Genomic DNA, 25667 nt, shown 5'->3' on the forward strand with positions numbered 1-25667 from the left:
TGTTGACTCTGCATTTGTGAATCAATTGACATTTACGAAGTGGCTCGCAGATCATTTGTGCATCTTTAGTAGATGTTGGTTTCACTTGTGTCAGTGAACCAAATCACTAATGTGTTCTGTTCCTAAGTATTGAGTGGAAGGAAGGTAGCTGCTGACAGCAAGAACCTTCTCTCTTCATTTAGCCCACTAGCACTGATGTGACACTGTGCATCGCTCATCTCTTCAAGCCATTATGGAGCCTTACGGCGTGCTCATGTGCATGCTGGCTGTGTGTGTGTGTGTGTGTGTGTGTGTGTGTGTGTGTGCATGCTGGCTGTACTTTCCTCACATCTGTGTGTGTGTGTGTGTGTGTGTGTGTGTGTGTGTGTGTGTGTGTGTGTGTGTGTGTGTGTGTGTGTGTGTGTGTGTGTGCGTGTGCGTGCGCGTGCGTGTGTGAATGCGCATGCTGGCTGTACTTTCCTCACATGTGTGTGTGTGTGTGTGTGTGTGTGTGTGTGTGTGTGTGTGTGTGTGTGCGTGCGTGTGCGTGCGCGTGCGTGTGCGTGCGCGTGCGTGTGTGAATGTGCATGCTGGCTGTACTTTCCTCACATGTGTGTGTGTGTGTGTGTGTGAATGCCAGTGTGGCAGAAGCATCAGATTTATTTCTTCATAAAACATCTACAGAGCTCTCATGAGAGCAGTGCATGACAATGAGGATGAACAGAGACACATTTTTCGTCCTGTTTTTATTATTATTATTACAGTTGCATTACTAATATTACGTTGATGTTTTTCCTTATTACAGTTGTTAATGGTATCATTGTTAGTATTGCCACTACTGTGCAACCCTCTCTCTCTCTCTCTCTCTCTCTCTCTCTCTCTTTCTTTCTCAACCCAGCCTCTCATGGCAGATGAACAGCCCGAGCCAGCTCTGCTTGCAATTTAAATCAAATTGATTGATTGATTGATTGATTGATTGATTGATTGATTGATTGATTGATTGATTGATTGACATAAGATGGTTACTCCTTTTTATCTGCACCTTCAGTTGTTAGACGTTTTGTTTGTTTGTTTTGTTCTCACTGTAGCCTATCCCTCTGGCACATAGATTGCAGGTGAAAGAGGGGACAAAGTCATGACTCGTTCAATTCGTGCTGCACTCCTGATTGGCCCCAGCTGATTGGCTGACATGGAGAGTTGTTCTTGATTGGAGACATTGGAGTTGTTCAAGTGGCGCTTGCTGGAGGCGAAGTCACATCCCTGATTGCCCCGACAGCACTTGAATCTGAATGTTATCGTTAACATTTCCATGTAGATAGATATACATAAATACTGAATAATGATGATGTTGATAAATCAAGCTGAATTGACAACAACAAATGCTCAAAAAACAGAAACATATCATGGCCTAATTAGATTCAAGCTGTTGGTATTGTAGTGCCTAATGGCTAATGAGCAGTGATCATTTATGATTTCAAAATTCATGTTTACAAATTATTTCCTTCCATATTCATATTCATGTATACTGTACACATTCATACACATTATTCAGTGTATTTCTGAATATTCAAGCTGAGTTCATAACAGAGTCAAAGCAAACATTGAGCGATCATCATCGTCAAGATTTCTCTTTAGAATAATCTGTCTATGTCTTTGCCACATCCTTGTGTGTAGAAGACAGCTTGCAGAGAGTGAGCGTCTGTCTGTCTTGCATGATGTCTCTCTAGAAATATCAGTATTCTTCACAACAGCAGTCTGGTTTCTAGGACAGAAGAATAGCATTTCTAATCTAAATGAAGCACGCCAGCTCTGGGCGAGGAGGAGAACGGGGCCATGTTCTGGATCCTGTTGGGTTTGCTGGCATTGAACAAAGTCTGTATAGCAGCCTCAAACTGATTGCCTCGTTTCTGCGACAGTCACTGCTTTTCCAAAGCGGCCCTCTGTGCTGAAATTAACTTTCTCAGACCTCATCAGCATAATACTTTCATAATAAAGTATATAATACATAATACTTATATGTCTGTGGATATTTCTGCTTTCAAGCGTTCAAGTGTGATTGGCCGCCAATAGGTCGTGGCCCATAATTGAACTCAGAAATGGAGAGAAAGCCAATATATATGTTATTATATTTATAAATTATAATATAATATATATGCGCTCTTACAGTTGACAGAGCCTTACGTGGACTCGGATGAGATTTGACCAATTTTAGACGGGAAATAAAGGTTTTTCCAAAGCGTCAAGAATAACCTCAGCTGGGAAAAACAAGATGTCAAGAAGTCAGCGTTGCCTTTCTTTGCCTATTATTTCCAGTTCTATGCTTCAATGTGGTGTCACTCAACACATTGTTTTCAAAATGTCAAAGCGTTTGACAGATGGGCTTGACTATCGTGTATAGTTCCTCAAACAGTAGAAACACTGTTAGAAGACACTGCATCAGTAGCCATAGCACAAGACATCCATAATGAATTAAGCCTACGGGTTGTTTTGGGCTTTTACGGGCTGCTGGTGCATGGAACCCTCTCTCGTGTTGTAAAAGAAAAAAGAAGAAGAAACAGGATGATAGCAGTTAAACACAGCAGCTGGTGAGGTGCAGTATAGGAGATTGGAGTTATGGAGATGAGGACAGTAGCTGCACACTGCATATAGCAGAGATTATTATTTTATTTTTTTCAACAGACAATAATAATCTTTGCATCAGAGCTATGAGTGTGTGGCTGCTCTCCACATCTCCAGAAATTGTACTATATCACTACCATGACACTTGGCTATTTCTAACCTAAAATGATCTGTCTTTATTTGAATCAATAATATCCATGATTATGAGCTTGCATGGGATACAATCAAATTCAACAACAGCGCACTTTTTTTTTAGCAACTATTATTTGGACACAAATCTGACCAATAAGGTAGGCACCTACTTAGATGATGGTGCCTTTGAGGCAAAGTCTTCTGATGTGCTCATAGTATATTGTAACTGGCTAAAAGTTCAGGCTGCTTTTGTATATAAGAAATTGTTCTTACTTGCTTGCCTGGGTAAATAAAGGTTAAATAAAAAATAAAAAAAGTTCATTCAAATCAAGTTGGCATTTTTCAGGTTTCCTAACTTGGTATTTTTGCCTCGGTCAAATTTCTGTCTGCAGAGAAAGAATGCAACCCAACACTGCATGGCTACAACCCAACACTGCATGGCTTCAACCCAACACTGTATGGCTTCAACCCAACACTGTATGGCTTCAACCCAACACTGTATGGCTTCAACCCAACACTGCATGGCTTCAACCCAACACTGCATGGCTTCAACCCAACACTGCATGGCTTCAACCCAACACTGTATGGCTTCAACCCAACCCTGCATGGCTTCAACCAAACACTGCATGGCTTCAACCCAACCCTGCATGGCTTCAACCCAACACTGCATGGCTTCAACCCAACACTGCATGGCTTCAACCCAACACTGCATGGCTTCAACCCAACACTGTATGGCTTCAACCCAACACTGCATGGCTTCAACCCAACACTGTATGGCTTCAACCCAACACTGTATGGCTTCAACCCAACACTGCATGGCTTCAACCCAACACTGCATGGCTTCAACCCAACACTGCATGGCTTCAACCCAACACTGCATGGCTTCAACCCAACACTGCATGGCTTCAACCAAACACTGCATGGCTTCAACCCAACACTGCATGGCTTCAACCCAACACTGTATGGCTTCAACCCAACACTGTATGGCTTCAACCCAACACTGCATGGCTTCAACCCAACACTGCATGGCTTCAACCCAACACTGTATGGCTTCAACCCAACACTGCATGGCTTCAACCCAACACTGTATGGCTTCAACCCAACCCTGCATGGCTTCAACCCAACACTGTATGGCTTCAACCCAACACTGCATGGCTTCAACCCAACACTGCATGGCTTCAACCCAACACTGCATGGCTTCAACCCAACACTGTATGGCTTCAACCCAACACTGTATGGCTTCAACCCAACACTGCATGGCTTCAACCTAACACTGTATGGCTTCAACCCAACACTGTATGGCTTCAACCCAACACTGTATGGCTTCAACCTAACACTGCATGGCTTCAACCCAACACTGTATGGCTTCAACCCAACACTGTATGGCTTCAACCCAACCCTGCATGGCTTCAACCTAACACTGTATGGCTTCAACCTAACACTGTATGGCTTCAACCTAACACTGCATGGCTTCAACCCAACACTGTATGGCTTCAACCCAACACTGTATGGCTTCAACCCAACCCTGCATGGCTTCAACCTAACACTGTATGGCTTCAACCTAACACTGTATGGCTTCAACCCAACACTGTATGGCTTCAACCTAACACTGTATGGCTTCAACCCAACACTGTATGGCTTCAACCCAACACTGTATGGCTTCAACCCAACACTGCATGGCTTCAACCCAACACTGTATGGCTTCAACCTAACACTGTATGGCTTCAACCCAACACTGTATGGCTTCAACCCAACACTGTATGGCTTCAACCTAACACTGTATGGCTTCAACCCAACACTGTATGGCTTCAACCCAACCCTGCATGGCTTCAACCTAACACTGTATGGCTTCAACCTAACACTGTATGGCTTCAACCCAACACTGTATGGCTTCAACCTAACACTGTATGGCTTCAACCCAACACTGTATGGCTTCAACCCAACCCTGCATGGCTTCAACCTAACACTGTATGGCTTCAACCTAACACTGTATGGCTTCAACCCAACCCTGCATGGCTTCAACCCAACACTGTATGGCTTCAACCTAACACTGTATGGCTTCAACCCAACACTGTATGGCTTCAACCCAACACTGTATGGCTTCAACCCAACACTGTATGGCTTCAACCCAACACTGTATGGCTTCAACCCAACACTGTATGGCTTCAACCCAACCCTGCATGGCTTCAACCCAACACTGTATGGCTTCAACCCAACACTGTATGGCTTCAACCTAACACTGTATGGCTTCAACCCAACACTGTATGGCTTCAACCCAACACTGTATGGCTTCAACCCAACACTGTATGGCTTCAACCCAACACTGTATGGCTTCAACCCAACACTGCATGGCTTCAACCCAACACTGCATGGCTTCAACCCAACACTGTATGGCTTCAACCCAACACTGTATGGCTTCAACCCAACCCTGCATGGCTTCAACCCAACACTGCATGGCTTCAACCTAACACTGTATGGCTTCAACCTAACACTGTATGGCTTCAACCCAACCCTGCATGGCTTCAACCCAACACTGTATGGCTTCAACCCAACACTGCATGGCTTCAACCCAACACTGCATGGCTTCAACCCAACACTGTATGGCTTCAACCCAACACTGTATGGCTTCAACCCAACACTGTATGGCTTCAACCCAACACTGCATGGCTTCAACCCAACACTGCATGGCTTCAACCCAACACTGTATGGCTTCAACCCAACACTGCATGGCTTCAACCTAACACTGCATGGCTTCAACCTAACACTGTATGGCTTCAACCTAACACTGTATGGCTTCAACCCAACACTGTATGGCTTCAACCTAACACTGTATGGCTTCAACCTAACACTGCATGGCTTCAACCCAACACTGTATGGCTTCAACCCAACCCTGCATGGCTTCAACCCAACACTGTATGGCTTCAACCTAACACTGTATGGCTTCAACCTAACACTGTATGGCTTCAACCTAACACTGTATGGCTTCAACCCAACACTGTATGGCTTCAACCTAACACTGTATGGCTTCAACCCAACACTGTATGGCTTCAACCCAACACTGTATGGCTTCAACCTAACACTGTATGGCTTCAACCTAACACTGCATGGCTTCAACCCAACACTGTATGGCTTCAACCTAACACTGTATGGCTTCAACCTAACACTGTATGGCTTCAACCTAACACTGTATGGCTTCAACCTAACACTGTATGGCTTCAACCCAACACTGCATGGCTTCAACCCAACACTGTATGGCTTCAACCTAACACTGTATGGCTTCAACCTAACACTGTATGGCTTCAACCCAACACTGTATGGCTTCAACCCAACACTGCATGGCTTCAACCCAACACTGTATGGCTTCAACCTAACACTGTATGGCTTCAACCTAACACTGTATGGCTTCAACCTAACACTGTATGGCTTCAACCTAACACTGTATGGCTTCAACCCAACCCTGTATGGCTTCAACCCAACACTGCATGGCTTCAACCTAACACTGTATGGCTTCAACCTAACACTGTATGGCTTCAACCTAACACTGTATGGCTTCAACCCAACACTGTATGGCTTCAACCTAACACTGTATGGCTTCAACCTAACACTGTATGGCTTCAACCCAACACTGTATGGCTTCAACCTAACACTGTATGGCTTCAACCTAACACTGTATGGCTTCAACCTAACACTGTATGGCTTCAACCCAACACTGTATGGCTTCAACCTAACACTGCATGGCTTCAACCCAACACTGCATGGCTTCAACCTAACACTGCATGGCTTCAACCCAACACTGTATGGCTTCAACCTAACACTGTATGGCTTCAACCCAACACTGCATGGCTTCAACCCAACACTGCATGGCTTCAACCCAACACTGCATGGCTTCCCCGTTGGATAATCGCTCGGCCTGTGTGTGTGTGTGTGTGTGCTCGCTTGGCCTGTGTGTGTGTGTGTGTGCTCACTCTGCCTGTGTGTGTGTGTGTGTGTGTGTGTGTGTGTGTGTGTGTGTGTGTGTGTGTGTGTGTGTGTGTGTGTGTGTGTGTGTGTGTGTGTGTGTGTGTGCACGCTCTGCCTGTGTGCTGTAATAAGGACAACCTGGGCTTGGTCTCTGCTCTCCTCAGCAGCACTGTGTGGGTACCGTATAATGATGAAGTTGAAGTTACTGACAGTGGTTGCCAGGCAACAGAATTGTGAAAAACTAAACTAAACGCTTACACTATACTATATACACATATATAATACTATACTGACAGTCCAAATGTTTGTTATTATGTTAAAGCCATTTTGATAGACTTCTGCTGAAATGCTTGAAATTAGTTGTTTTTTTAGATGATGGTGCCTATATACAGTATGAATTTCTTTCCAAAGCATTTGCCTTTCCATCAAGCCAAAGGGTAACACCTTACGAAGCAGCTGGATTCACGCGAGATCATGAGATCACATGACAAATCCATCTCGCCATGCTCCAATCTGTTGGTTTGAATCCGAACCACCAGTCAATTGGCACCAATCAGCGACCTGTGAGGCAGCTACGGGCGGGATTTAGGTGTGACGCCAGATGGTTCATCCAATCACCTGCCAGGTATTTTCTTTGAAAGTGCCTGCCCTTTGAAACGAGTTTCACGAGCCACTCCTTCCTAGATGGTAATGTGAAAACAAACCATCTGGCAGCGTCAGGTATAGGCAAATCTGAAATATCAGATACTTTTGACACTGCATATTGCATAATTCCATTTGTGTTTTCATATCTTCACTATTATTACAGTATGTGGAAAATAGTAAAAAAAGAAAAAGAAAAAAGAAAGTTTTGAAGTGTATTATTAGCAGACAGGTTTATTGTAGCTGTGGTTATAGTTAAGACAGATTTGCCCTTTCCCTTTGCACCACTGTGTCCACAGCACATCTAAGACGTGCACTCTCCATCCCGTCAGCGTAGGAGGTGAAGGCTAGAAAGAAGGGGGTGCACAGCACAGCACAGCACAGCACTGCACCTTCCTCCACTCCTCGCCGCGCGGCCTCATCCCCTGGGTTCCACTGGCAAGAGTTGAATTCAATGTGACCTTTTGTGGAGTATGACAGTTTGACAAGTCTGCCTGCAGCAGCCTCTCCGCTCCGCTCCGCGGTGCCAGGCAGCATGGATTGCTCTTTCTCTGGAACCTGCCCATAACCTTACTGCCGAGGGTGAGCAGGAGTCGGGTTTCTCTTTTGACAGCATCGCTTTCTCACCACTACAAGGTGGAAGGCAGCACACTTGAGCCGTTTTCACACATGCCTACAGGAACATTGCCTGTAAATCAATATCGGCCATTTCCCGGAATTTCCCTTCACACCTGAGCGCTCACATGTGTGAATATAGCAGCGAAATTACCTGTATTTGAGGGGGGGGCACTGCAGAGCGGGTGGGGAGTGACGTGTGCACTTGGATGGGGAATCCTCCTTATTTTGGGGGTCGGCAAAACTCCGATGGTGAAATAAGTTCGCTTGTCACACAATAAATCACACTCGTTTGACTTAAGAGGGCATGTATGTTGTATCCTTCACATTCGCTAACCAGTCTTTGAACTGAAATCTTTGAAGAAGTAGGGATCCCTGTCGGAGAGAAATAGCCTGGCTGGTTCGATGTTTATCCGTTCACCTGCGTCGCGTTGAAGCATTTTTACAGACTGGCTTCGTTTGATGTGTCCAGGGGGCTTGCCTTCGCTGTCAGCAACGTAAGCAAAATACTTCCACATTTCGCTTCGTGCATTTGCTATCTCAACAAGCATTTGGCGGCTTGCAAGACTCAAGCCGCTGCCATTTTCGCTGTCTGTGTCCCTGTCGGGCTGGAGTGCGAGCAGAGAGGGGAGGGGGGGAGCACGCCCACACATGAAGCAGCCACATACCGCTCTTCTGACAACCTCCAACTGGTGAAAAGTCCGCGATGACGGGGTCGCGCTTATACCGGAAAACAACTTTCACACATGAAGGCATTAGACCGCTTTCCGGTCATCTACCGGTAAAAAGTGCATGTGTGAAAACGGCTATACAGTACAGACACACACAAACACGCGCACAGTGTGGAACCCATGTTGTGTAAGTCCCCCCGCAGCTGGGAATCGAACTCGGAACCCTCCAGCATGGGAGGAGGACGCTCTGGCAAGGAAGCTAAACCCATGGGCTCTATATTCAACTTATGTAGCCCCGCCCACTTGACCCAGTTGTGTTATGACTTCCTGTTCAGAACACCGTCTGTTTGACCCGCTCACTATAGTACTGTACTGTCACAGGAAGTGTCAACACAATAGGAAGTAAGATAACTGGCTGTGTTGGAACACAAGGTGAATAGTATAAGCTGTCACTAGAGCGTCTCTTGAGGCATCAGGGAGTGAGGAGTTATTCACTGCACACTAGCGCTACCTGCTGGCTACCGTTACACAAGCACACAGTCTAGTTTAGCAGAGGACTCGGGTCAAGTCAACAGAAGTGATTGACATGACACTCTGTTTCAACTTACTGTGGGATGCACATTTTTGGCAATGGCATCCAGTCTCTTATCACAGACCTCTCTCTCTGCTAAGCTTTTTGAAGGGAGTAAAATAAGCGACACTGTATTTAAAATCATCATCTGAACACCCATCTTCAAGCTATTTCTCAGTGGATTTGTTTGTTTACTTACTGTTGTTTACTTTCTACAGATGCCAGATTAGATTGTCTCAGTCTCTGTGTGTGTCTCTGTGAACCTCACTCTCTCTCAGTCTCTGTGTGTGTCTCTAGCCGTTTTCCCACATGCGTACCGGAAAATTACCTGTAAGTCAATATCGGACATTTCCCTTCACACCTCTCCTCTCGCATGTGGGACTCTAGCAGCGAAATTGAGAAGCCCCTGACTGCAGTACGCAGATCGGGCACTGCAGAGCGGGTGGGGAGTGACGTGTCGGCAAAACTCCGAATGGTGAAATAAGTTTGCTTGTTTATCCGTTCACCTGCGTCGCGTTGAAGCACTTTTTAAAGACTGGCTTCGTTTGATGTGTCCGGGCTTGCCTTCGCTGTCGGCAACGTAAGCAAAATACTTCCACATTTCGCTTCGTGCATTTGCAGGGGCATTTGCAGGGGCAAAACAGCAAAACAACAACGAGTCACCCACCCTGCCAGACGAACTCAACGCGTTCTACGCCAGGTTCGACCCCTCTGCCAGAGCGCCTCCCCTCCTCCCCCCCTCCTCTCCCACCCCTCCTCCTCTCCTCCCCCACCACCCCCCCCTCCCCTCCTCCTCTCCTCCCCCCCCTGCCACCTCCTCTCCTCCCCCCCCTGCCACCTCTCTCCCCACACCACCCCTCCCCTCCTCTTCTCCCCCCCTGCCACCTCCTCTCCTCCCCCCCTGCCACCTCTCTCCCCCCACCACCCCTCCCCTCCTCTCCTCCCCCCCCACCACAACCACTCCCCCCCTCCGCCCCCCCACCACCCCCCCTCCTCTCCCCCCCCCACTGCCCTCCTCTCCCCGCCACCTCTCCTCCCCCCCCTCCCCCCCACCCCTCAGCACCCCCTCCCATCCCCACCTAGCTCAGCATTCAACACCATAGTACCCTCCAGGCTGGTATGCAAGCTCAAGGACCTGGGACTTAACACAGCAATGTGCGACTGGATCCTGGATTTCCTGACAGACCGCCGCCAGGTGGTGAGGGTGGGCAACCTCACCTCCTCCCCACTGACCATCAGCATAGGAGCGCCCCAGGGGTGCGTCTCCAGCCCCTTCTGGTACGACCTCTACACCCACGACTGCGTGGCGACTCAAACCTCTAACACCATCGTGAAGTTTGCAGACGACACAGCAGTCGTGGGGCTGATCTCGGGGAGCGACGAGACGGCCTAAAGCGGGGAGGTGGGGGCCCTGGAACAATGGTGCCAGGACAACCACCTCTCTCTGAACGTCTCCAAGACCAAGGAGATCATTGTAGACTACAGGAGGGGGGGGGGGGGGGGCGCACACCCCCCAATCACCATCAACGGCACAGTGGTGGAAAGGGTGGACAGCTTCAAGTACCTGGGAGTCAATATCCACCAGGACCTGACCTGGGCCGGCCACACCGCCACTGTCGTCAAAAAGGCTCAACAGCGAATACACGGACTCAAGCGCCTGAAGAAATTTGGGCTAAGGAAAGAAATCCTCAGGGACTTCTACAGAGGCACCATTGAAAGCCTGCTGACTGGCGGCTTCACCACCTGGTACGGGAACTGTACCACCATGGACCGCAGGGCGCTACGGAGAGTGAGACGCGCGGCACAGCATGTAACAGAATGTGAGTTGCCAGATCTGCATGAACTGTATAAACAGCGGTGCCTCAGGAGGTCCCTGAAGATCATCAAAGACACAAACCATCCCCACAACAGCCTGTTCTCCCTGCTACCCTCAGGGAGAAGATACAGGGTTCCAAAAGCACGCACAAATCGCTTGAGGAACAGTTTCTTCCCGCAGGCCACGAGACTCCTTAACATACACAAATAGTGTAGTAGCCGCACTGTACCGTACTGTAGCTGCTACCATTACGTATGTCTAACGTTTAATTGTATGTTTAATAAGGAATATGCTATTTGCACCTGTATGTCAAATACGCCGAATTTAAAATGCAGAGTTTAATTGTATGTTTAATAAGGAATATGTTATTTGCACCTGTATGTCAAATACGCAGAATTTAAAATGTTTAAGCACGTCTAAAGTATGCACCCGACACGTGCACCTATGTGCAGTGAATATGCCACTGTCTCTGACTTGTCTTATCACTATACTGCCTTATGCTTGTTGTGTCTCTTGTTGTTTTTGCACCCATATGCCCTGTTATATTTGTACTATTTGCACTATGTTGTAAACGGAGTCCACAGCACAAGAATTTCACACGTGATACTTGTACCATGGAGTGACAATAAAAATCTTGAATCTTGAATCTTGGTCTGTGTCCCTGTCGGGCTGTGACAAGGAGGCGGACGGACTGTGGCCAGAGAGCGAGCAGGCAGCAGAGAGGAGAGAGGGGAAAATCAGCACGCCCACACATGAAGCTGACATAGGCTACTGCTCTTATTATCACAAGATAATTTCGCCAGTTTGCTTTAATGTGCGCGAATGATTAGATTATGCCCGCTGGAACATTAAGCAACGTGTGTACACCTCGCCCATGAGAGTGTCGCGGGAAATGACTGGACCCGTTCTACACTTGAGTCCGCTATCGCGCATACCGCTCTTCTGACTGGCTCGAAACTGGTGAAATGTCCGCGATGACGGGGTCGCGCTTATACCGGAAAACAACTTTCCCACATGCAGGCATTAGACCACGTTCCGGTCATTTAGCGGTACAAAGCGCATGTGGGAAAACGGCTTCTGTGAACCTCACTCCCCGACGCCTCAAGAGACACTCGAGCCCGTGGGTTTTAGCCTCCTTGCTATTTTTAGATCAGGTGGCATTACGTCTCTGATGTGCTCTCTAAGATAAATGAGTTTCTAATCATCTGAAAGTAAATCAGCTCATAAAGCAGACTAGCGGTGGGCGTATAGTGTGTGATTGGCAAGGCTGGGTTTTCATGTGTGACACAACATCAATGACAAGAGAAAACATGTTTGAGGACATCAGAGAGAAGAAAGTAGTTCCCAGTTGGTGTCTGTATGCTGTTGCCTTCATCTGTCTTCAAGGCTGGGCTTCCTTTCAACGACACTAAATCATAATTACACAGACATCACTCACTCACTCACACTCACTGCCTCCTCCTCATCATCACTCACACTCACTGCCTCTTCATCATCACTCACTCACTCACACTCACTGCCTCTTCATCTGCTGCTCTCATCCAGACAAATTCACGGCCATTAGAGATTCTGCTTCTTTATTTTTCTACAAAAATATCTTACATTAGAAAACAGCTTGAAATGTACACAGTTCAGTTGGTTTTTCAATAGACATAGAACCTGTCAAATGAAATATATCCGAGTCTATATTTATACTGTAGGTAAATATACTGTATCTTAACAGCAAGAATAAATCCAGTTGCCATGTTTTGAGGTCTACAAGACGTCTGATGAGCTGGTCTTCTCCTGCAGTCCCTCATCCGTCCATCATCATCTGTTCATCTAGTCCAGTGGTGAGGGAAGGACTCTACCAGCTCTACCATCCGACCAAAGCAATGTGAAATAAACAACACGCCCAAACCTCTGAAACCCACAATCATCAAAATCCATCTGTGTTTATTACAAAAATACAACCAAATCAATATGATCCATTACTGCCTGTGCTAAGGGCAGGGAATGCGTCTGTAGCAGAGGTGAACAGGATGAAGCCGCGCAGATACAGGAGCAATACGTTCCTCAGAGAGCTCAGGTGTGATCCATCATCTGTTCATCTGTCCACCTCATAGCCCTCGTATGGTGAGGCTTACATGAGAAAACTGTCCGTCACATGACAGAAGCGTGTTAGTTCAGAACGTATACTAAATATGGAGTGGTCATATGAGTGTGTGGCTTCTTTGATCATCATTAACTGCTGAACCTCCCAGCATGCCTTTCATCTGCCTACCTGTGCACATCCCTGGGTGATGGGACCGCATTACAGAAACCCCCGAACTTGCAAATGTTTGGTAACCAGTAGTTAGGACCAGATTTAGGAAAACAGCCTTTACAGATGAACAGTTTCTATTGCTCCAATCCTAATTTAGGATAGGAAAGAAAGTCTATTCAGCAGTTTAACCAGCTCAGTGGCCTTGTGGTTTGAGTGTCCGCCCTGAGACTGGGAGGTCGTGAGTTCGATCCCCGGCCGAGTCATACCAAAGACTATAAAAATGGGACCCATTTGCCTCCCTGCTTGGCACTCAGCATCAAAGGGTTGGAATTGGGGGGTTAGATCACCAAATGATTCCCGAGCGCGGCGCTGCTGCCGCTCACCGCTCCCCCAGGGGATGGGTCAAATGCGGAGAACAAATTTCACACACTCAGGTGTGTGACAATAATTGGGACTTTACTTTACCGTTTAAATTCCAAAAATCTATAATAATAATAATATAAAAAAACACACAATTAAAAAGCTAACTTTAGGATAATCGTTAGGCCGTCCTAACATTGCTCCAAAGTGGATTCTGCTATCTCTGCACAATGACAGCATCTCATGTTCACTGATGGAGCTACTGTACAAGATCGCTAGCTGGCTGGTTGCCAAGAGGCTGCTGCTAAGTTTGCCATTCCCATGTGGACTGACTCCACTGACTATGTTTTCAGCACTGTGTTTTTGTGACTACTAACGCCTCCAAAATCTTCTGAAATCAACAGTTACACTGTGACATTTAGCTCTGCCAGTTGAGAAAAGTAGCATCAGACAGACATTAACAATTGATAACCAATGTTGGATTGAGTATTTAGGATTTCCTAGACAGACATAAGATAGGGGATTTTTTTTTAGTAAGATAAGATCGGATTCCTAAAGTTAGCTAGGATTTGCTTCTGTAATACAAAATCATGAAAAATCCTATCTTAGAAGCTTCCTATCTTAACTTAAGACTTAAGATAGTACGTTTCTGTAATGCGGCCCCAGTTTGTGTGTCTGCAACAGAGAATACAATGTGTCTATCTGTCTCCATCACTGAGTGTCATCCATGACAGGATACATTACAGGACGCCACTCACCTGTCTACTGAATGGCAGCCAGACTGTTGCTGTAAACTTGTACATGAAGAAAAGTATCACTGTTTATGCTGTTGGAACAACCTTCCATTTCATGTCAACATATCTCTGATCAGATCAGTCCTATTTCTTCACAGAGAGATGAGGCATTTTGACCTTTCAAAAGGAAATGGAACTTGTGTTCCTGTGTGTAACTCAATGAGTCAAGCATGGCACTAACATTGTCACTGTAAGAGGTTTGATGCCATAGGGACACTCATACTGTAATACTATGCACTCACCCATAGGGACACTCATACTGTAATACTGTGCACTCACCCATAGGGACACTCATACTGTAATACTATGCACTCACCACTCTGCAAAGCGCTTCAGATAACGCTGTCCATCAAATAGCATGGGAAATAAATAACAGCAAAAAGATAGCAAAGATACCAGGTGATATTTATACGTATAAGAACAAAATCTTCCAGTTGTTGTTTTGACCGAGCGGCCTCTGGCCCTCCACCGATGAGTCTCTTGTTGACTCTCTGGCGCTCCCAGTGGATTGGCTGTGGTACTTCCTGATTCAGATCACGCCCTTTCTCCCCTGCTTTGGCATCATAGCGGTTCAGAGCTGAGGGCCAGCGAGAGCGTCCAGAGAGGCGGCAGCAGCAGCCAGAGGGGAGAGAGGGAGGGGCGGGCACCCAGAGGAGAGGCCGTGTCCGAGGTGCAGGAGCAAACCTCGTAGCCGTTCTCCGCGTGGTCCGGGTGGTGCTGCCCGTTCACCCTGCCCTCAGTGTTTTTGCTCTCCGTGCTCGGAGAGTCCGACTGCATCTCGGTGCAGAGCAGCCAGTCCTTAGCGATGAGCCGGGGGAATCCCGCCTCCACCTCCATATCGCTGCCCGGCACGCGCCAATACTCCTTCCCCTTGAAGAAATAGGAGGAGCCTTCACCAGCAGAGGGAGACAGAGAGGGTTGGTATTAGTGTGTGTGCTGAGAAATACTGCAGAGTAGAACACAAGAGGAACAGCATAGAATAGAACACAACAAGAGAGTACTCAACTTTTTTGTTCACACAAATTGGAGAATTTACCTTTTATAAGTCCCGCCCCTTTTTCCTCTGTGCTCCAATAACAGTTGAGCAAGCTTGGCACCTGGCCATAGAGAGCCCCAGGAACGAGTCCGGAAAACATCGATGCTAACACTTCCTGGTTCTTCACTGTTTTTGCCTATGGGATTTTTGATTGGGTTTTTGACACGATGCTTCTAATAAGGACTCTGGGCAACGCAAGCTTAATCAAACGCGAACCAGTGTTTAGTAGGATAATCTTCACACATGAAGACCACTTTTATGAGTTTTGAAGCTTTTACGTGCCGTTAAAAGTGAGGCTAGCTAGCAAACGGCTAAATGAGACTACACTGTTGAGTCGATGGGGATATATACGTCAATAACGTCATCACTTCAAAGGACGAACACGGAAATTCTCTTTCCCTCACCTGGTTCAGCGCGTTCAGCCCAATAATCAGTGCACACATCAACAACAGTCCAGGTTGATTGCTGACGTGAAGTGGAAGCCTATGCGACAGTGTGTAGTTCTGGATTAGCTTAGCACAAGCTTTTTACTTCTAGGGCTCGCATTTACGCTTCAAAACTCATGAAAGTGGTCCTCATGTGTGAAGATTATCCGGCTGAACACTGGTTCGCGTTTGATTAAGCTTGCGTTGCCCAGAGACCTTATATACCCATTAAAAAATTCCATAGGCAGAAACAGTGAAGAACCAGGAAGTCCGGGACTTCCGCGTTCCGACTACAAAAATACGTCATCCCTGGGGCTCTCTATTCACCTTATGTAGAAGAGACAGTCTGGCTTGAGAGACTAACAGGAAGTGTTTAAACACAATCGGAACCGATTGTGTTTAAACACTTCCTGTGACGGGATCATGTCTATGTTCCCCGGGTTCTATGTTCCCCGGGTTCTATATTCCCCGTTTTTCACTAACCCTAAACCTAACCTCCCCCAGACCCTAACCCAAAACCTAACCTCTTCCACCCCCCACGCCTAAACCTAACCTCCCCCAGACCCTAACCCAAAACCTAACCTCTCCCAGGGAACATAGCGGGGTTCTATGTTCCCCGGTCCCACAAAAACGGGGAACATAGGACCCGGGGAACATAGGGATGACCCCCCTGTGGCAGAGCTTATACCTGCAGCCTGCTTCCAGTGAGTCACTAGCTTTGACCAGAGAGACGATCTCTGCTTTGAGCAGGTCAAACAGCTGGCGTTTTGAACAGGAAGTCCTAACACAAACGGATTAAGTGGGCGGGGCTACATAAGGTGAATAGGAGGACTGTTTACACCATGCTTTAAGATAGAAACTCCATTCAAACTTTAAACGGGTCACCACTTTTAGTAGCCTACTTTATTACTCTTATTCAGCTTTTTGACACCTGTCGTACTTTTTGAGAAATCACAGTTTTATGCTTTTTTCAGCCTTTATAATGGCAGCCTATGGAGCCAGCTTAGTGAGGTCACAATTCACTCTAGCTAGTAGCTGATGTCACAATTCACTCTAGCTAGTAGCTGATGTCACAATTCACTCTAGCTAGTAGCTAACTTACCGAGGTTGACCGAGGAAAAGTTTGCCCTCATGGCAGACCAAAGTGCACAAAAGACACATTGTGTTGTAAGCCTTAAAACACCTTCAAGCACTACGAGTGTTGAGACAGATGACTTGTATTAATGTTATTCTTCTTTTCCCCCTTCCTGTACCTACAGTATCTTAAGCAGCCCTCTCACTTGCTCTCACCATACAGTACCATCTCTGTCTTCTACTGTATATCTTAATCCTCTCACCATACAGTACCATCTCTGTCTTCTACTGTATATCTTAATCCTCTCACCATACAGTACCATCTCTGTCTTCTACTGTATATCTTAATCCTGGGCTTTCTCCATGGCTTCTCTCTTTTAGCACACCCTGTTCTGTCTTGCTGTTCATCCTGAGATGTCACCAATTTCTTCTCTTTTCTCTACCGCTCTCTCTGCATCTGACCTCTGACCTCGCTCTCTGCATCTGACCTCTCTCTCTGCATCTGACCTCTCTCTCTTTGCATCTGACCTCTCTCTCTCTGCATCTGACCTCTCTCTCTCTCTGCATCTGACCTCTCTCTCTCTGCATCTGACCTCTCTCTCTCTCTGCATCTGACCTCTCTCTCTGCATCTGACCTCTCTCTCTCTCTGCATCTGACCTCTCTCTCTCTGCATCTGACCTCTGACCTCTCTCTCTGCATCTGACCTCTCTCTCTGCATCTGACCTCTCTCTCTCTCTCTCTGCATCTGACCTCTCTCTCTCTCTCTCTGCATCTGACCTCTCTCTCTGCATCTGACCTCTCTCTCTCTGCATCTGACCTCTCTCTCTCTGCATCTGACCTCTCTGCATCTGACCTCTCTCTCTCTGCATCTGACCTCTCTCTCTCTGCATCTGACCTCTCTCTCTCTCTCTGCATCTGACCTCTCTCTGCATCTGACCTCTCTCTCTCTCTCTGCTCTCTCTGCATCTGACCTCTCTCTCTCTCTCTGCTCTCTCTGCATCTGACCTCTCTCTCTCTGCATCTGACCTCTCTCTCTCTGCATCTGACCTCTCTGCATCTGACCTCTCTCTCTCTCTGCATCTGACCTCTCTCTCTCTGCATCTGACCTCTCTCTCTCTGCATCTGACCTCTCTCTCTGCATCTGACCTCTCTCTCTCTCTGCATCTGACCTCTCTCTCTCTCTGCATCTGACCTCTCTCTCTCTGCATCTGACCTCTCTCTCTGCATCTGACCTCTCTCTCTCTCTGCATCTGACCTCTCTTCATCCTGACCCGGTGGAAGCGGCCCACAGACAAGATAAAGGCTTATTGATGTGACTCCAGTTCCCAGGCCCTGAGGTCTGTGTCTCTATGCGCGCGTGTGTGTATCCGTGTGTACGACGCACGCGTGTGTGTGTATATCCGTGTGTACGACGCATGTGTGTGTGTATCCATGTGTACGACGCGTGTGTGTGTATCCGTGTGTACGACACGCGTGTGTGTGTGTATCCGTGTGTACGACGCGTGTGTGTGTGCGCGCATGTATTTCTCAGTGTCTTTGCATAGACTCGGAGCTGTTGTTCAGGCTGTCCCTTCCCTCTTGCACTGGGTCTGTTCTCACACACACATGTTGGAGCTTGGAGCAGGACCTCTGAAGCTGGGTCTGTTCTCACACACACATGTTGGAGCTTGGAGCAGGCCCTCTGAAGCTGTTCTCACACACACATCTTGGAGCTTGGAGCAGGACCTCTGAAGCTGGCAACGTCTCAGAAGACAAAACCGCTTCCACACATTCAAATGAGACATGCTGCAGGGGAGACAGGAGCACCACACTTCCCACTGAGAGACGCCTGCAATTTCAGCACCGAGCAACTCTCTCTAATTAGCCGCTTTTTGAGACATTTTTCAGCATCCAAAAGCTAGTTTATCATCACCCAATGCCTACTATATATATATATATATATATATATATATATATATATATATATATATACAGCCAACTGAAACATCAATAAAAGGGCTTTAACAGGGTGTTGGCCTTGTTAAAAGCTACCGCAACAATGCACCTTGGCACATATCCAATGCATTCTGGTATGGATTATACAGTGTTTATTTAAAGAGACGTTCTGCTTTTTCATAACTGTTGCTCTGTTGCCGACAGAAAGGACAGTGTTGCGTCATCATATGTTGAAGGTGATCATCACTAACAAGGACTTGGTAGTCTTTGGTGTAAGCATGCATACATGGCAAACCTATATGGCATGAAGATCTGGAGGAAAGCATCCACCAAATGGCCTTAGATGAATGGAGAAGCACCTAGTCAGCTTATTCGGCGTGCACTCTGAGCATGGCCCATGGGTGTTCCTGAGAGATTGCGTTTACGAGCGTGGAACGGGAGGTCGTGAGGTCACACAGTGACCGTGAACTTTGACCACCGAAATCGAATGAGTTCATCCTTGACTCCCAAGTGGACAAGAAAATTCCGTCAAGGCATTTCCTAAGATATCGGACAGACGCATGTACGTACCTGTACAGACGGACAACCCGAAAACATCATGCCTCCAGCCACGGCTATCGCCGGCAGAGGCATAAAAATGGCTTCCTGCTTTTTTGTACGGTGGAGAATCAGGCTATGGACTTTTCTTGTTCATGTCTTTTGGCTCAGACATCGCCTTTAATTACTGAATTGGTAACATGCCCAGCATTAGTAGTATACAAATGATCAATTTTAGGCTATTTTGCATTTTGTCCTATTAGGAACCACAGGGATAATTGTTTTATATCAAAAATATATTTCATACTAAGAGAGATGACTGCTTCCTGTCTCTTTTGCCATATTCCACCTTCTCTGCGGTTCAGGTGAGACAACATGAAGAGCTGCTGAATAGAAGCATCAGTCCAGATTGCGGTTTGCCCGTTCGGTTGCATTTTGTCATGCAGGCTATCCAAGCATGCGTAATGGATGGCTATCAGATGTCAACATGCATCTCCCTCTGCCCACAAGATCCCTGTGTCTCCTGTGTTTCCTGTGTCTCCTGTGTCTCCTGTGTCTCCTGTGTTTCCTGTGTTTCCTGTGTCTCCTGTGTTTCCTGTGTCTCCTGTGTTTCCTGTGTCTCCTGTGTTTCCTGTGTCTCCTGTGTTTCCTGTGTCTCCTGTGTTTCTTGTGTCTCCTGTGTTTCCTGTGTCTCCTGTGTCTCCTGTGTCTCCTGTGTCTCCTGTGTTTCTTGTGTCTCCTGTGTTTCCTGTGTCTCCTGTGTTTCCTGTGTCTCCTGTGTCTCCTGTGTTTCCTGTGTCTCCTGTGTTTCCTGTGTCTCCTGTGTTTCTTGTGTCTCCTGTGTTTCCTGTGTCTCCTGTGTCTCCTGTGTCTCCTGTGTTTCCTGTGTCTCCTGTGTTTCTTGTGTCTCCTGTGTCTCCTGTGTCTCCTGTGTCTCCTGTGTCTCCTGTGTCTCCTGTGTTTCTTGTGTCTCCTGTGTTTCCTGTGTCTCCTGTGTTTCCTGTGTCTCCTGTGTTTCTTGTGTCTCCTGTGTTTCCTGTGTCTCCTGTGTCTCCTGTGTTTCCTGTGTCTCCTGTGTTTCCTGTGTTTCCTGTGTCTCCTGTGTTTCCTGTGTCTCCTGTGTCTCCTGTGTTTCCTGTGTTTCCTGTGTTTCCTGTGTTTCCTGTGTTTCCTGTGTCTCCTGTGTTTCCTGTGTCTCCTGTGTTTCCTGTGTCTCCTGTGTTTCTTGTGTCTCCTGTGTTTCCTGTGTCTCCTGTGTTTCCTGTGTTTCCTGTGTTTCCTGTGTTTCCTGTGTCTCCTGTGTTTCCTGTGTTTCCTGTGTTTCCTGTGTTTCCTGTGTCTCCTGTGTTTCCTGTGTCTCCTGTGTTTCCTGTGTTTCTTGTGTCTCCTGTGTTTCCTGTGTCTCCTGTGTTTCCTGTGTTTCCTGTGTCTCCTGTGTTCCCTGTGTTTCCTGTGTTTCCTGTGTCTCCTGTGTTTCCTGTGTCTCCTGTGTTTCCTGTGTCTCCTGTGTCTCCTGTGTCTCTTGTGTCTCCTGTGTTTCCTGTGTCTCCTGTGTTTCTTGTGTCTCCTGTGTTTCCTGTGTCTCCTGTGTCTCCTGTGTCTCCTGTGTTTCCTGTGTTTCCTGTGTCTCCTGTGTTTCCTGTGTCTCCTGTGTTTCCTGTGTCTCCTGTGTTTCCTGTGTCTCCTGTGTCTCCTGTGTTTCCTGTGTCTCCTGTGTTTCCTGTGTCTCCTGTGTCTCCTGTGTTTCCTGTGTCTCCTGTGTTTCCTGTGTCTCCTGTGTTCCCTGTGTCTCCTGTGTTTCCTGTGTCCCCTGTGTCTCCTGTGTTTCCTGTGTCCCCTGTGTCTCCTGTGTTTCCTGTGTTTCCTGTGTCTCCTGTGTTTCCTGTGTTTCCTGTGTCTCCTGTGTTTCCTGTGTCTCCTGTGTTTCCTGTGTTTCCTGTGTCTCCTGTGTTTCCTGTGTTTCCTGTGTTTCCTGTGTCTCCTGTGTTTCCTGTGTCTCCTGTGTTTCCTGTGTCTCCTGTGTTTCCTGTGTCTCCTGTGTCTCCTGTGTTTCCTGTGTCTCCTGTGTTTCCTGTGTTTCCTGTGTCTCCTGTGTTTCCTGTGTCTCCTGTGTCTCCTGTGTCTCCTGTGTCTCCTGTGTTTCCTGTGTCTCCTGTGTCTCCTGTGTCTCCTGTGTCTCCTGTGTCTCCTGTGTTTCCTGTGTTTCCTGTGTTCTGGGCTTGTTTCCTGTAGCTGGTGCAATTATCTTCTCTCTCCAAACAAATCACAAGGCAATGGGGTTTGGAGGAGGGCCAGGAGCAGCATGTTCAGCTGCCCTCTGGAGTAAACAGCTCAGAACATGCTTGGTGTGAATGCAGTGAAAGCGCAGTGTTAATTGCTTTAATTAAATACCATTCCGATAATTCAGATTTCCAAATAAACAGCGGTCTAATTCATTTTCATCATTCCTTCATATTTTTGTGACTCAACAATTTGTACGCCATTATAGCTCCATGTCCCCCATAGCCTGCACGGTGCTGCTCAAGTCTACTCTACCTCCATGTCCCCCATAGCCTGCACGGTGCTGCTCAAGTCTACTCTACCTCCATGTCCCCCATAGCCTGCACGGTGCTGCTCAAGTCTACTCTACCTCCATGTCCCCCATAGCCTGCACGGTGCTGCTCAAGTCTACTCTACCTCCATGTCTCCCATAGCCTGCACGGTGCTGCTCAAGTCTCCATGTCTCCCATAGCCTGCACGGTGCTGCTCAAGTCTACTCTACCTCCATGTACCCCATAGCCTGCACGGTGCTGCTCAAGTCTACTCTACCTCCATGTCCCCCATAGCCTGCACGGTGCTGCTCAAGTCTCCATGTCCCCCATAGCCTGCAAGGTGCTGCTCAAGTCTCCATGTCCCCCATAGCCTGCACGGTGCTGCTCAAGTCTCCATGTCTCCCATAGCCTGCACGGTGCTGCTCAAGTCTCCATGTCCCCCATAGCCTGCACGGTGCTGCTCAAGTCTCCATGTCCCCCATAGCCTGCACGGTGCTGCTCAAGTCTCCATGTCCCCCATAGCCTGCACGGTGCTGCTCAAGTCTCCATGTCCCCCATAGCCTGCACGGTGCTGCTCAAGTCTACTCTACCTCCATGTACCCCATAGCCTGCACGGTGCTGCTCAAGTCTACTCTACCTCCATGTCCCCCATAGCCTGCACGGTGCTGCTCAAGTCTCCATGTCCCCCATAGCCTGCAAGGTGCTGCTCAAGTCTCCATGTCCCCCATAGCCTGCACGGTGCTGCTCAAGTCTCCATGTCTCCCATAGCCTGCACGGTGCTGCTCAAGTCTCCATGTCCCCCATAGCCTGCACGGTGCTGCTCAAGTCTCCATGTCCCCCATAGCCTGCACGGTGCTGCTCAAGTCTCCATGTCCCCCATAGCCTGCACGGTGCTGCTCAAGTCTACTCCTCAAGAGAGAGTGAGTGAAGTGGATTGCAGCAAGTCAGCGAGGGAGAGAGAAAAGCTCTGTTTGGACACGATTAGTTTTCAGGACAATGTGCCTGAAGGAATTGTGGACGAACGTACAGCACGTCCACATCCAGTCAGTAGGTACAGTACTGAACTGTAGGTGCAGGACAAATGAAGGATAAACTAGAAGAAGGAAAGAAAGTACGCACACTGAAAAAGCAAGTTTATTGACGTTTCGATCTGACGATCAAATTCTTTCTTCCCGTTATTAAGTACGGTAATTGTTAACACACATCTGTAATGCTATTAACAGTTTGCTCCAGATAATCAATCTCTGTAACCTCCACATTGTCAAATAATAATAGTACAGGCCTGGATGCGATGCCATATAAAAGTCATAACTGGAGCAGAGTTGAGACTTTGGCTCTGATTGCAGTTTGGTTTGAACACTGCTTCAAATTCAAGGGAAATTTGAGAGCAGTGTAAAACCACACATTTGGAGAAGTAATATTATATATATATGATATATATATTATATAATAATACGCTTCCCAAAGTTTGCCACAATCTCCAGGACGTCAACTGGGCATTTTAGAGAGAGCGGAAATTTGACTGGTACAATATGGAGACATGTAGCCAATAGAAATGACTGGTACAATATGGAGACACGTAGCCAATAGAAATGACTGGTACAATATGGAGACATGTAGCCAATAGAAATGACTGGTACAATATGGAGACATGTAGCCAATAGAAATGACTGGTACAATATGGGGACACGTAGCCAATAGAAATGACTGGTACAATATGGAGACACGTAGCCAATAGAAATGACTGGTACAATATGGAGAAACGTAGCCAATAGAAATGACTGGTACAATATGGGGACACGTAGCCAATAGAAATGACTGGTACAATATGGGGACACGTAGCCAATAGAAATGACTGGTACAATATGGAGACACGTAGCCAATAGAAATGACTGGTACAATATGGAGACACGTAGCCAATAGAAATGACTGGTACAATATGGAGACACGTAGCCAATAGAAATGACTGGTACAATATGGAGAAACGTAGCCAATAGAAATGACTGGTACAATATGGGGACACGTAGCCAATATAAATTACTGGTACAATATGGGGACACGTAGCCAAGAGACAGGGGAGAGATAAGAATGGACACACACACACGCATGCACACGCACACACACACACACACACACACACACACACACACACACACACACACACACACGCACGCATGCACACGCGCACACACACACACACACACACACACACACACACACACACACACACACACACACACACACACACACACACACACAAGCAAGCAAGAACATTCATGTCCTCTTCAGTGCTAATGCACAGAGAGGCTTTCAGAAGCCAAATGTTTCGGCATTTTATTGTTTGAATAATAAAAACTAAATGCTTTTTATTATTCCAATTGTATCTGTGAATTGAAATGTTGTTCAAATTGCTGCAACACACCTCAGGCTTTCCATGACAATTAATACACAGTGCCAAAAGCATTTCACTGAGTGAGCGACTCCAGCAGACAAATTAACTACAGATTTTTACAGCGAGATATTCACCACATTTGAGTCTCCAATGGAATAGAAGCCATTTTTGTTTTCTGTATGTTTTTGTAATTAAAGTGAAATGCGCTCGGCACCCTTTCAAACTTTCAGAATCTCATTATGACACATTTGAGAGATTAAGCAACCGCTGTTTATTTATTTATTCATACAAACTCACTGTTCTGGAACACAGAACTGTGTGGTTGTTTGATCCACCCCTTAATCATTTAAAGCTAATAAGTAGAAGATAGATAGTATATATATTATATATATATATATATTATAATCTTACACCGACAGTGAAAGTGGTCCCCTGGCGTAGTTCATCTTTGTCTCTCTCTAGAATGCACCCCAACCGACCAGGAGGCGCTAGTGCAGCGACCAGGACACATACCTTACAACAACCGGCTTAGTCCCACCTGAACACACGGCCAATTGTGCCTGTATGGACTAAGGCTGTGAATCTTCACTGGCCTCACGATTCGATTCGATTACGATTCAGAGGGCTACGATTCGATTCGATGACGATTATCGATGCATCTCGATGCATCTTCAATCGATGCATCACTTTTTTCCCCCAATACATGATTTATTTTTTCTCACTTTCTTTTTTCTCACTGTGTGCGTGGCTACTTTTAAAATAAAAGTGCATTTGGAATTGCATTGTATTATGATCCAAATAAACAACTGCATGTAAACAACTTGCAATAATAATAATCGATTTTTGACATTTGTGAATCGATGCAGAATCGTGCACGTCCACATCGCGATGCATCTTACAATCGATTATTTTTGACACCCCTAGTATGGACGGAGGTACTGTAACACGGGGGCACGAACCTGCGACCCTCGTGTTGATAGGCAGGGAACCTACCGCTGTACTACCCGGGCCGGCAGGGAACCTACCGCTGCACTACCCGGGCCTGGTGCTGTCCAACCCAGTTTTGACCTTTAGAATGAATGTCTGCCCATTTTCCTGAACAAACAGTCATTGATTCATTTAACCTTTATTGCAAGAGGTAAGATCATGTCGACTCAGGCCACTGAGCTGGAGAAGTGGACAAGCTTCCTGTATTGTTCATAATAACAATAATAATAATGATGATGGTGATGATCATAATAATAACAATTAATTTATTTTGTAAATGACCCAACGATGCTGACGATATACTGTAGGAGTCCACAGGAAGGCAAGCAACAGATACAAAGAACA

At 46.8% G+C, this 25667-nt stretch overlaps 1 protein-coding gene across 1 annotated transcript in view; it reads right to left on the reverse strand.

The window, feature by feature from the left end:
- Positions 1 to 14965: 14965 nt before the first annotated feature.
- Positions 14966 to 25667, reverse strand: part of LOC310795759 (matrix metalloproteinase-17-like) — a gene marked incomplete at both ends in the record, with an annotated part of 206176 nt that continues 195474 nt past the window's right edge. The window contains one exon of the mRNA XM_083657836.1: positions 14966 to 15294. Within this exon, the coding sequence (XP_083513962.1) occupies positions 14966 to 15294 (329 nt within the window). The remainder of the gene's footprint in view (positions 15295 to 25667) is intronic.

The sequence above is a fragment of the Poromitra crassiceps genome, assembly GCF_964638095.1.
Source record: "Poromitra crassiceps genome assembly, chromosome: 21".
Classification (NCBI taxonomy): domain Eukaryota; kingdom Metazoa; phylum Chordata; class Actinopteri; order Beryciformes; family Melamphaidae; genus Poromitra; species Poromitra crassiceps.